At 41.1% G+C, this 13406-nt stretch overlaps 1 protein-coding gene across 1 annotated transcript in view; it reads left to right on the top strand.

Annotated features, from left to right (window-relative positions):
• Positions 1-1678, top strand: part of LOC110227468 — a 3111-nt gene extending 1433 nt beyond the window's left edge. The window contains exons 2-5 of the mRNA XM_021021612.1: positions 305-437; positions 523-810; positions 890-1108; positions 1198-1678. Coding sequence (XP_020877271.1) covers positions 305-437; positions 523-810; positions 890-1108; positions 1198-1521 — 964 coding nt within the window. The 3' untranslated portion in view covers positions 1522-1678. The remainder of the gene's footprint in view (positions 1-304; positions 438-522; positions 811-889; positions 1109-1197) is intronic.
• The last annotated feature ends 11728 nt before the right edge of the window (positions 1679-13406 follow it).

The raw sequence follows: 13406 nt of genomic DNA, 5'->3' as shown, positions 1-13406 counted from the left end.
CTTGTTTGATAGTCGTGTTACCGGTTTCATACTAGTAATGACTTGTTGGATACTTGTTATGAATTGTAGGACTTGTTTGATATTTGTTGTGACTTCTTTGCCTGTTCTGATTTGTGTGATACTATTAACTTCTTCACTTGTTTACAACTGCTGCAGGTTCAATCTACTTGTTTCATACTAGTAATGACTTGTTTGATACTTGTTATGGAATTGTTTTGACTTGTTTGATATTTGTTTTTACTTGTTTACTTGTTTTGATTTGTTTGATACTATTAACTTCTTCACTTGTTTACAAATGCTGCAGGTTTGAGCGCGATGAAAAATCAAGACTTGTTAGGAAGATTACTAAAATCTTTACTAACAAATTTGATGGTCCTTATTATAGTTGGACTTGTGTGCCTCGTGCGAGACAAGAAAGATACTTCCTCGAGTTTGCGGTAAAGTCTTATGTCCTATAGCCTTCAAATCTGGTTGCATTTTTGTTCTTCCACTAACTCTGGTCTTGATGTCTTTGTGTTGTAGAAAACCCACACCTGGGATCCCTTGATAACAGGGACAGTTCAATGGTGGTTCGAGGAAATCTGTGGACGCCGGATGAAGGACATGGTAAGCAACGCAAGGACGAGTCGTGAAAAACCCGACTGGATCTATGAAGATACCTGGAAAATAATGGTTGCGTATTGGGATACTGAAGAAGCACAGAAGAGGAGTCAGATTTATTCAAAGGCTCGTATGTCTGACCGTAATGGTCTCGGTCCTCACATCCACTTGTCAGGGCCAAAGTCATATCAGCAAATCCAATACGAATTGGTTAGTATATCTGTCTTTTTCTATCACTCTTTTGTTCTATGATTTTGTGCTAATCATTACATATTTTGAAACATCGCAGGAAGAACTATTGGGAAGACCAGTGAGTCTTGGTGAGGTCTTCATTAAGACTCATACAAGGGCTGATGGTTCTTTTGTGGATCGGAAGGCAGAGAAAATAGCTAAGGTTTATGAGAAGAATGTGCAACAGAAGTTGTCTGAGCTGGAGGTATATGATTCGGACGGCGCTTCACGACCTCGAGAGCTAACAACAGATGAATATACAGCCATATTTCTTCACGTTAAGTACAATTTATCACAATCCACATATATTGTTTTTTGACTTTTATAGAGTTCTAATCTACATTCTTTTTCTCTTGTCATTCACAGTCCACTGAGAAGGATTCAAGAGGAACTCTCTATGGAGTTGGCAGCCTCAAGGGAATTCTTAAAAATGGCAAGCGCAAGCAACCCGGAGACTCTGCATCTTTTGTGGCAATCCAAGAGCAACTGAAGGAAGCTCAAAAAAAAATCGAAGAGCAGGCTGCTGAAAATACAAGGCGTGAAAAAGAGCAAAAGGAGAAGCTCGAGCACTTGTCCTTGGTGGAGAAGTACCTCCGACAAACTGATCCAGCCTTTTTGGACTTCATGAAGACTCATTCGGCTGCAGAAACCACAGAGCCTCTCTCAACCGGTCTTCCCCCAACTTCTTGAACTCCTATCTATCAGCTTCTTGTTTAGGTTCCTTTTAAATCTTTCCCCAAGTACATAAACTAAGTTCTTCTCTCAGTTGTTTTAAAGACTTGTTTTTGTTTGGTATGACTCAACTTTGTTTCTTTTAAATGAAGTGAATCTATGTTTTTAGCTTATTTACTTTTCAATTTAGTATTTCAATTTAGCATTTTAGGTCAATGCAAAATAGAAAATCGAACATGCCATTTTTCTTCTAAATACAGTCGCCAAACAGTCGTAAATCAGTTGGAAAATAGTCACTATAATCTTTACGACTACACTACAATATATGCAGATTAGTCGTAACATAGTCGTAACATAGTCGTTAAATTTAACGACTATGTTACGACTACTGTTACGACTGCACCCTATAGTCGTAACGTAGTCGGTAAATAACGACTGAAATTACGACTATAACATTTAGCGACTCTCGATTTACGACTACCGCTTATAGTCGTAACTTAGTCGTAACTTGTCTTTTAACGACTACATTACGACTAATATTGCAGTCGTAAATCAGCTGTTTTCTTGTAGTGACGCTCCTCTTATTCACCAGCCATCTGAATTTCTATCATCTATATCCGCTCCATACCCTTTCATGAGATGGTCAATGGATATAGTTGGCCCGATGCATCGCTCAACGCGAGGCGTCCAATACTTATTAGTTTTAACGGACTAGGTGCCAAATGGATCTTGTGGAAACACATTATTTGTGGCCATGGAGTTCCTTACGAAATAGTAACGGACAATGGTCCACAGTTCATTTCAGATGAATTTGAAGATTTTTGTTCCTCTTGGGGGATAAAACTAAGCTATTCAACGCCGAGGTATCCTCAAGGAAATGGGCAAGCGGAAGCTTCCAATAAAACCATTCTCAGCAATCTTAAGAAACGTTTGAATGCTCGAAAAGGTGGTTGGTATGACGAGCTACAACCTGTGTTGTGGGCATATCGAACAACCCCGAGACGAGCAACGGGAGAAACTCCATTCTCATTAGTATATGGGATGGAAGCAGTAGTCCCAGCCGAGATGAATGTTCCTGGTTTACGCCGGAGCGAAGCTCCACTTAACGAAGAACTGAATTCTAAATTATTAGAAGACGTTCTCGATACAATTGATGAAAGGCGAGACCAATTCCTTATTCGACTTCGGAACTATCAACAGTTGACCGCTCGATACTATAACTCAAAGTTGAAAAACAGACCTTTAAATGTAGGAGACTTTGTTTTAAGGCGAGTGTTCGATAACACAAAAGAAGGAGCTGGAAAACTCGGTATTAACTGGAAAGGCCCTTATCAAATCACAGAAAAAATCCGAAATGGCGTATACCGTTTACAGGACCTTGACGGTAATCCCGTTCAAAGGCCTTGGAACATCATCAACTAGAAAAAGTTCTATTGCTTAAACAAATATATTTGAACTACGATTTGGCTTGATCCTATTTTGGGTACGTAGGCAGCTCGCTAAACACGAGTCCAGCTATAATATAAAAATAAAAATATTATTCCAATCATGGAGTCTTGTTTTTATAAATTCGATATTCGAGCATAAATATAAAAATACGTTGCGAATAATGTATGAAGAAATATTTTTAGCTAAAGCAAAAACCATATCTAGAAGGGTCTTGGATTACGGAATAGCTCTGCTCCTTGGCCTGCGAGGTCAACGATGTTCAGGATACAACCTGGCATGTTTCCGTACTCCTGGAGTCCTATCTCGATCCAATCAGAAGGATGGGCTTTGAGGCGATGAAGCTCGCGAGCAATATTGATAATAGGTTTTTTAACTCAATTATCCTAAAACACTATCCTGTCGTTGTAGTATTTTAGGTGTCAATCCAATCAGGTGTGATGCAAACAAATGAGATATGATCAGAAAGCACTAAGTCAAGCCAAGCATGAATTGGTTGTTTTCCTAACACTCCTAGTGATTGGTACAGAAAGTAGTAAAAAGACACAAAAATGACTAATATACTCTATCACAAGGCTCACTGCCATAAGGAGGATGTGATAGAGTAAAAGGGTCCAAAAACAGACAATTATCAAAACTCAATAGCAAGTAACAGAGAAGGTGAATGCAGCAGGTAAGTAAACAGATAAATCAATTGGATAAGAAACTCCTAAGGATGAGGTAATCGAATAGTGTGGACTCCATAATCAATTCTGATGGTTAACAATTCTCAATGAAGCTATCCCTAGACAACAGGTTCAACAACAGACTTATTCACTCCCGTGCAAAAAATCCTCAAGCAAAGCTAGCCCAGACTAATTCTCATTAACGGAATCTAACTATGCAGGCAATAAAAACCGACTGTTAAAGTCAATAACCGCTCTAAACGGCCAATCCCTTGGGATAGAGACGATTATCACTGGAATTAGTAGATCAAGCATTCCATCGAACACCTTTTGGGTGCGGGAATGCTTTTGATCGAATTCCAGTTAATCAGAAAGGAATAAGCAGTAAACACAACTAATCCAGAAGGGATTCAATAAAACTACACTTAACCATCAGAATCGACTAAGGGTCTCACATCTACTCTATCCCATCCTTAGAAATCCTAGTCACTACTCAGACAACATGCTCAAAGACACAGAAACGATTGATGATTGCATAACTTCTAAGATTAAAGGAAATAAAACAGAAATGAACAAGGAAACGAAAGCGAAATCTCAATAACTTAGAAGAAACGAAAATACAGAGTTTCAGAAGCAAAAGCGGCTACTGAACAAAACTAGGTTGCGAGTCTAAAACGTAATTGAAAAGAGAATGTCTCAGGGAAAACCCTTAGAGACTTATTTATAGTAAAACCGACAAAGATAAGTAAGTGGGCTTCGAGTCCGCTTAACAGGCCCATGGAACGTTGTGGTCGAGTAGATGGGCTCAAAGTGGGCTTCATGGTCGAGCGTGAATCGAAGCCGCGATCAAGTGGTTCCTTCTCTCCTCTTTTCTTTCCTATGCTCAGGTTGTGTGGTTGAGTGCGGATTGATCAGAGGGTCGAGGTGGTGATCGAGTAGAATGGGTGGTGGCGTGGTCTGGACTGCTTCTTCTCTCTTGTGATCGAGTATGTGGGTAGACTGTCAGGACGGACTGCTTCTTCAACCTTGCGATCGAGTATAACAATGAACTGGCACGATGGACTGCTCCTCTTCCTCTGCGATCGAGTAGAACAGTCTGGCTGGACTGCCCTGTGATCGAGTATAAGGGTCCTGATGGTCTGCTGGGCTGACTGCTTCCCTCTCTGCTACTGGCGATCGAGTATAAGGGTCCAAATGTGACTTTCAGCTCTGTTTTTCCTCTTTCTGAACACCAATAGCTCCGAAACACCTAAAACAACTCCAGAATGCAAAATGCATGCAAGACTAATGCAAGACACACTTAAACATGCAAATTATGCGAAATGATGATGAATGCTATGAAAGATGAACGAAACTAGACTCAAAATAGTGATAAATGGATGTATAAAAGATGCAAATTATAGACATATCAACTCCCCCAAACTTAGTCTTTACTTGCCCTCAAGCAAACAAGCAAGCATAAGATGAAGGAGATGTTTGAAAGTGGGGATTCAGAACCAAAGCATCAGGTAAAATAGATAAAATCAAGGTCCAAGTTGGTAGTTCTAGGATGCGATATGATCGATCTCTACTCAAAAACGTTAGCCATGCCTTGTTATAGTTCAATCCGACTCTTATACTCGACCTACACATGCTTTCAAATCGACCAATCCCTTTAACATTCATTAGTTTCAGAACGTGAATCAAGCAATGCACCATCAATGAACTCATTTGGCTTAAGGTGAAGGTTAGGAGACAAAGATAGTCCCTTTAAGGTGGTTCAAGTTTAGTAACATGGGACTCTCAAAAGAAATGGACTGAGCTTTAGGAGAATGCTAAAGGTAAGTGATAGTAGGATTTTAACTAGTTCTCAATTCCTTAAAGTACTATCACATCATTGCATTATTTAAGGTGTCAATCCAAATGGGTGTGATGCTAGCAATCAAGATGCAATCAGATTTCACAGAGTCAAGCCAAGCAATAACAGGTTTTGGTGTTTCTAACAATCGTAGGTGATCATGCAAAAACAGAAATTCTAATAGAAACATGCAATATACTCGATCACACAGCTTGATGCCAAGCACTGGATGTGGTCGAGTATCAGGTTGAGTACCAAACAGAATCTGCAATAAATGTACTCTACCACACAGTCTGTTTCCAAACCACTGTGTGGTCGAGTACTTTAAATGAAATAAGTAAAAATGCAAAAACAAAGCAATAGGCAACAAGATCAAGCAATCAATAGCGATGTAAACAAGGAAATCAATTGGAAAAGAAATTCCCGAGGATGGGGTAATCGAGTAGTGAAGTCTCCTTAATCTAACAGGTGGTTAACATGCTCAACAACCTATCCCTAGACAACAAGTTCAATAACCAAATCAAAGTGCCACCGCAACAGAGATCCTCAAGCAAAGCTAGTCCCAGACTCAATCACCATTGACGAGAGCTAACCTAACAGGCATTACGAATCAACAAGTTAAAGTCAAAACGCTCTCTGTAACCAATACCTTGGTACAAAGCCACGAATCTCTGGAATTAGTGGTTAAGACATTTCATCGAACACCTTGTGAGTGCGGAAATGTCTAGGCTCAAATTCCAGTTGATCAGAAAGAAATTAGCATTAAGAACAACTAATCTAGAAGGGATCTACCAATCAAACTCAACCACCTAGCAGATCAAGGATTCTAAACTACTCTAACCCATCCTCAAGAACCCTAATCACTACTCAAAACTCATGAACATGAACATAAACCCAGAAATGCATAAAAAATTCATATTAGCAAGATCTCAATAAGATGAACAACTTTGTAGAAGAAATCAAAAGCAAATACTCAATAGATTAAGAGAAATCTGGATTGCAAAGATGAAGAATACACTAATTGTTCTCCGGAATAAAAACTTCCTCCTGGAATTAAGAGAAACAACCTATTTATAGTAAATACTAGGAAGCCCTAAAACACAAAACAACAAAGTTTTAAAGCGGTTTAAGAGAGTACTCGACCCTTGTGATCGAGTAGGAGCAATCAAGTAAAGTTGACGTCTTGGTGGATTCTTTCTCCAGTCATGATGTAATGCTTCATCCTCTTCTCTTCCTTATGCTCAATGTCTGGTTGAGTGCGGATCTGAGAAGCCTCTGAAGCGTGCAGTCGAGTGCTTGGTCGAGTAGGTTGGTGGAGGGTACTCGACCATGTTGGTCGAGTATGTGATCGAGTGCTTCTGAGGATTATCTCCTGGAGATGCTCGATCGTGTAATCCGCTTGGTGATGAGAGGATGTGGTCAAGTGTCTTGAGAGGATGGCTGCTGAGAGTGCTCGACTGAGTGCTCGACCTGATGCTCGACTGAGTGCTCGACCTGGTGCTCGACTGAGTGCTCGACCTGGTGCTCGACTGAGTGCTCATTAGTAGCTCCAAATCACATGAAAACCAACGATATGTGCAACATACATGCAAAGCTATCCTAAACATGTAATGTGACGACAAGTGATGAGAAATGGTATGAAACATTGACAAAATGATGATAAAGTGATGCTAAATGGATGCTTAAAACATGTAAAATATAGACATATCAACTCCCCCAAACTTAGTCTTTGCTTGCCCTCAAGCAAACAATTAAGAACAAGCTGGAGGAGAGGTTTGAAAGTGGGGACTCAGAACCAAAGCATGCAGACAAAGCAAATGAACTCAATGTCCAAGTTAGTAATTGTGGAATGCATAGAGACCAAACTCTACTTAAAAACTTTAGCCATATTCATCACAAGACAACCTAACATTTGTTCCAATCTACACACACCTTCAGATCATCAATTCCCTTTAACATTGATTAAGCTCAAACCATGAATCAAGCAAAACATTGTTGAAGAACTCATTTGGTTTAAAGGACAAGGTTGAAAAACAAAGATGGTTCCTCTGTAAATGGTTTCAGACTTTTTCATAGTAACGGGGAACTCTCATGAATGGACAGAGCCTTAGTAGAATGCTAAAGGTTAGAACCAACCTATGCATACAAGAACAGACCCTATCTACCCAAATAACCATAAGCATATCAAACTCCATAGATGGTCCTATCTCTAAACCCTAGAAATGATCCTAACTCTACCCTTTGCACTCAAGGCATGTTTCAATAATCTCTTGGATCAACCCATTCTTTCTTTTTGGTTTTGTTCTAAGGAGAGGTTTTCTTTTAGAGTTTCTAGCGGATTGGGACTTTCTTTAACAACTAAGGCTCTTGTTCTCATCTCATGACTTAAGACAACTCTCGGCTTTTGCCTTTCTTTTTACTTTGCACAGAGCCTAACTTCTTTTATTTTTAAGCTTCCCAATTCCTTTACTAGACTAACATGATATTCTTTTCTATTTCACTTCCATCTCCTAAGAACAATAACACTTGTCTTTCTTTCTCATTTTCTTTCCAAACACATTCCCAAACCCAAAGTAAAACTCCCACCTAGACCTATCTACCCCAAAAAGCGTGGACTAGAACTACATGGGATACCATTCTTGTCGGTTCATACCTAACACTTTCTACCAAGCTCAATCCGGAAATAGGCCTCACACACACACAAATTTATTCAGGGCTTGAAACAAAGGTTAGGTTCAGGGTGGGGAAAACTGTTCCAATGATGGGAATCAGCTACTTAGATTAGCAAGAGTGGTAGAAGGTGAAAGAGAATCCAAGTATGTGTATTGGTAGCCACAAGTTCAACAACAATGCAAAGACATGATAATTATAAGTCAAGTTCAGGTTCTAATAGATAGGGAAAAGAATCACATCAAGCATGCTTCAATTAAAACAAGAGAGTCAAGTTGTGAATTCCAAATATGGTGCTGTCTTACTTCAAGTTCTATCACAAGCATTAAACAACTAACAACGAGGGCATTGAATTTATTCAGTAAATGAGCATGCTTACAAGGTCATATCATCATCATCCCCTATGCATATGCATGATGCAACAATTTTAAGAAACATTCTAGACTAAATCCTAAAATAACAATGCAGCTACAAGAACACTCTGTTTTTGTGAAATCATTTTCAGAAATTTTTCAAATTTTTAGGGTTTTTTCAATAACATAGATGAATGCAGACAATATGTACAATGCAAGAAAAATTTGAAAACAAGAACAAAGCAAACTTCATTAGATAACAAACACTTCCTGAGCCCTCCCCCAAACTCGAATCACACAGTCCTCTGTGTGATCAAACTTGGAAGAGAGTACTCAGGACAAAAACAACACAGAAACAAAATAAACAGAGGATGGTATTTGACAATGGTGAATGGTAGTGCTTACCTCAGTTGAAGTAAGAGCGCAGGTGATCATCAATCCCTGCATGTGACTCGTGCCAAGCTCTGGAAGAGTCATCCTGTTGTTGCTCAGCGCCCTCTTCTTGTTGGTACTCAACCTCTCTTCTCCTATTGCGGCCAGCACCGCGGTTGAGAAGGCGTGATTTGCTACTGGAGCGAGCGAGCATAGCTTTCTTCCTTCTCTTGTGATCCCGAGGCTCATGTGATGAATGCCTCGCAGGGATGTGTGAGACATCATGCTCACTAGGCTCAGGCCTGTACTGATTCGGCTCAGGCTCGTCGTATCTTTGTGAAGGCATATCCTGAGGAGGCTGTCCCTGTGGCACTGCTGTGCTGGAAGAGGAGCAGCTAACTATGGCTTTCAGAGACTTCATACCCTTTATACATTTGGTGATGAACCTGTCCTGCTTTTTGCACCACTTCTGCAACAGGCTCTGGTTTCTGTGAGCTTCACTCAAGCTCTTACTCTCTCTTGCTGGAGCCACATGCTGACTGAAATGATACATACTGGTATCATATGGCTCTTCCCAGTCTTCCTCCATATCAACAATCTCATCATCTACAGCTTCTTCTTCTGTAGGGACATCCTCATGCATTTGCTGAGCCCTCTCGACATACAGGTCATCGACTGAAGGCTCAAAGTCGATGTTGTCTCCCTCTATGATACGTGTGAGCTCAGGGCAGGGGAGAAGGATGTTGGCTCTCTTGTTTGTGGGGTGCTCAAATCGGTATCTATACTTGTCACCAACCATCGCATGCTCCAGGAATTCAATGTGATGTAGGTGTTCAATATCCATCCACTTTGCTTCATGTCCCTTGGAGACGATGGGGACTCCACATGCAATCAGAATTGGTGTCACCACACCTCCTATGCAGAGAGAACCTCGTGCTCTCTTGTTATTATTGGTGACAGCCCATTTCTTATAACCACACAGGTGAAGCAACAAGAGAATAACAAGAGGTGTGTCATTGGTATCACCTTGCAGGATCTGATTGTTCTTGGCCCGATGGAGAGTGCCTTTGAGAGCCATGGAGATCATCTCCATATCAGTGTTGGTGACCGTCCCTGTAGCTTCTCTGGAGTACTGAGCGTTGGAAGTACCTGATGACGGGGCTGCGTATCTGATTACTCTTCGATCTTGAAGTGTTAAGCGCTAAAGTGCTGCCAATGGTGAGCCATAGATTCTTCAGCTCGCTTCTATCAAACCTCTGTTTGGTTCCCGTTCCACTGGGGAATGCAAACAGTCCTTCCAACCGTTGGATTGTCAGCATGTAGTCCTGCCCATGCACTGTTAATGTGATGAATCCCAACCCTTCTCTCTGCAACTCGTCTGTAGTCATTCCTTGGTAGATTTCCACTTGTAGACTCAAAAGAAACTGTATCGTTTCATCCTCGTAAGCAACATAGGGGTCGCTCATCAGAGTGTCCAGGTAACAACGCTGAAATAGGTGCTCAACATCTTCCAGCAATCCCAGCTTCTCCAGTGTCTTAGGACACGGATACCTTGTTCCACATAATTCATTCAAGTTGAAGAGTCTGATGTACTCTTCAACTGGAAGCTCATCAGGTTTGTTCAGGAGCTTGGTAGGTCTGGGAGAAGGTTCAGGGACATCCTCATCTTCCAAGTCATTTAAATCCTCATCCATCAGCTCATACTCTGTTGTTATTTCTCTTCTGAAGGTTTCATATTCCTCCTGTTCTCTTGCTGGTCTTGAAGACCAAGATTCTGAATCATCAACATTGTAATCAGAATCTGCTGAAGGACCGCCAGTGTAATTGCTCATGTTGATCCTGAGAATATGCAGAAGAACTCAAAGCTGAAAGTTAACAGGTTAGTGCCAAGAGATAATAGAAATCGAAAATGGTTGGAAAGATAAACCGTTTTCTCCTTGTGGTCGAGTCTGAACAGCTTGACGTAGGTTGCTTCCTCCCTAATAAAACAAGGTCGATTGGTGACTTGAGCACGCGGTGGGTCGAGTGTTCCTCGGAGTTTGCAATCGAGTATAGCTTCGGTAGTGATGTTGAGTGATGGTTTGAATCGGTCGAGTGCTTTTTGTGGTTGAATAGGAGATCGAGTAGGTTGAATAGAGGTCGGGTTTGAACTGGTTTAGGCTAGTGAGGTCGAGTACGGATTTAAGTTTGGAGGTCGAGCACATTCTTTGAGTGTTGAGTTGGTGCGTGTCGGCGGAGCAGTGGCGAGTGAACCACCGGTGCGGTCAAGATATTGAGTCGTGGTCTTCTTCTCCGGTGAAGTCGAATGGCGATTGCAAGGAGAGATGGAAGTGATTTGGTGAATCGAGTACGGTTGATGGAGATAGTGAAGTGAGAGAGTGAATGATGAGTGAAAATGAAAATGAGAGTGATGGAGAAGTGTCGGTGGAGAGGTGATGATGAGAGATGTTGATTTTGCAAATGTGGCGTGAAGGAGTGAAAGAGTGAAGTGATGAAAGTGAGAAGAAGTAGAGATAGAAGATGAGTGGTGGAAAGCAAAAGTAGAGATTTCCTTATCTCTTTCAAAAGCGTGTGGCTCTTTATCTTGAATCACTTATTCTTGTTAACTGGAAAAGTCTCAGAATATCCCGTAATCCTCTGTAAACTCAACAAAGCCTCTGTTGGTCTATGAAGCTTCTGTAGATCGAATACAATGTTGAATTTTTGGATCAAAACAACATCATACTCGACCTACTCTTCTAATCACCATGTTGCTTCTATAGGTCGAGTATAGTGATGATTTTTAAAATTTTTGGCCAAAATCACCACATATACTCGACCACACTCTCCATTTGGATGTGGTCTCGCGCGATAGAGTGACATGTTGAAACTCCAAAAGTCTTGAGACTGAAGCACACTTCATACTCGATTGCACAACTACACTTGCTCTTCGTAGGATGTGGTCGAGTGTTTTGTTGCACACTAGAGCCAGAATCCACTTCACTAAGCTTATGACACTTATTTCCTGAAAGCACTACCAAAATGCATTAAAAATAACAAGGAAAGTAAAAATATGTACAAGGATAGACATGGGACTTCCTCCCAAGTGAGCTTGTTTTAAGTCATTAGCTTGACTTCCTTACTCCCTTAAGCATCAAGAGGTTCCTGGAGATGAACTGAGGTCACCTCTGGGAGGATTTGATCTGCTAAGTATTTCTTGAGTCTTTGGCCATTCACTGTGAAATCTCCACTCTTACCAGCTAGTGTAACTGCTCCATAAGGGCGAACTTCAGTAACACAGAAGGGACCAGACCATCTAGACTTGAGCTTTCCTGGAAAAAGTTTCAGGCGAGAATTGAATAGCAGCACTTGATCGCCAACTTGGAAGTCTTTAGTGATGATCTTCTTATCATGGAAAAGCTTAGTCCTCTCTTTGTAGATTTTAGAGCTCTCATAAGCTTCTAAGCGAATCATTGAGATCATTCAGTTGGATCAACCGCTTCTCCGTGGCGGTTTTGATGTCAAAGTTTAGGAGTTTTACTGCCCACATAGCCTTGTACTCGAGCTCTACAGGTAGGTGACATGATTTTCCATAAAGAAGGTTGAAGGGAGTTGTACCAATAGTGGTCTTGAATGCTATCCTGTAAGCCCATAGTGCATCATCTAGCTTTGCAGACCAGTCTTTCCTTGTAGTCCCAACAGTCTTCTCCAGAATTGCTTTTATCTCCCTGTTGGAGATTTCAACCTGACCACTTGTCTGTGGATGATAAGGAGTGGCTACCTTATGCTTCACTCCGTGCTTCTTTAGTAAGTTCTCAAAGACTTTGTTGATGAAGTGTGTGCCTCCATCACTGATGACAACCCTTGGTATACCAAATCTTGGGAAGATTATGGTTTTAAACATCTTAAGAACTACTCTTGAATCATTTGTGGGACTTGCAATGGCCTCAACCCACTTGGACACGTAGCCTACTGCTACTAAGATGTATTTCTTCCCATAGGAAGAAGGGAATGGTCCCATAAAGTCGATTCCCCGGACGTCAAAGATTTCCACCTCTAATATAGGATTTTGTGGCATTTCATTTCTCCTGCTGATGTTTCCCTTCCTCTGGCATGAGTCACATCTTGAAATGAATTGCTGGGCGTCTTTGAACATGGTTGGCCACCAGAAGCCTGCCTGTAGTACCTTAGATATTGTTTTGAAGGTCGCGAAGTGACCGCCATATGTTGAACCATGGCAGTGAAGCAAGATGCCTTCCACTTCCTCCTTTGAGATACATCTTCTGTAGATTTTGTCTTTACAAAGAGTGTAAAGATATGGCTCATCCCAGTAGTAGTGGTTGATATCTCTGAAAAACTTCTTCTTTTCATAACTGGTCAGGTTGGGAGGCTCTACTCCGCAGGCCAAGTAATTGACATGATCAGCATACCATGGAGATCTTCCTTCAACAGCATTCAGTTGGTGAAACTCATTCCCACTGTAATTCTTTCCAAAGAATTCTGTAACCATGAGTTGCTCCTCTGGCATTGAATCATCAATAGGGACTTCATCATCGATCCTCATCCTTGATAAGTGATCAG

Source organism: Arabidopsis lyrata (genome assembly GCF_000004255.2).
Source record: "Arabidopsis lyrata subsp. lyrata unplaced genomic scaffold ARALYscaffold_8, whole genome shotgun sequence".
In the NCBI taxonomy this organism is placed as follows: Eukaryota; Viridiplantae; Streptophyta; class Magnoliopsida; order Brassicales; family Brassicaceae; genus Arabidopsis; species Arabidopsis lyrata.
This window is presented reverse-complemented; position numbering and strand designations above follow the sequence as displayed.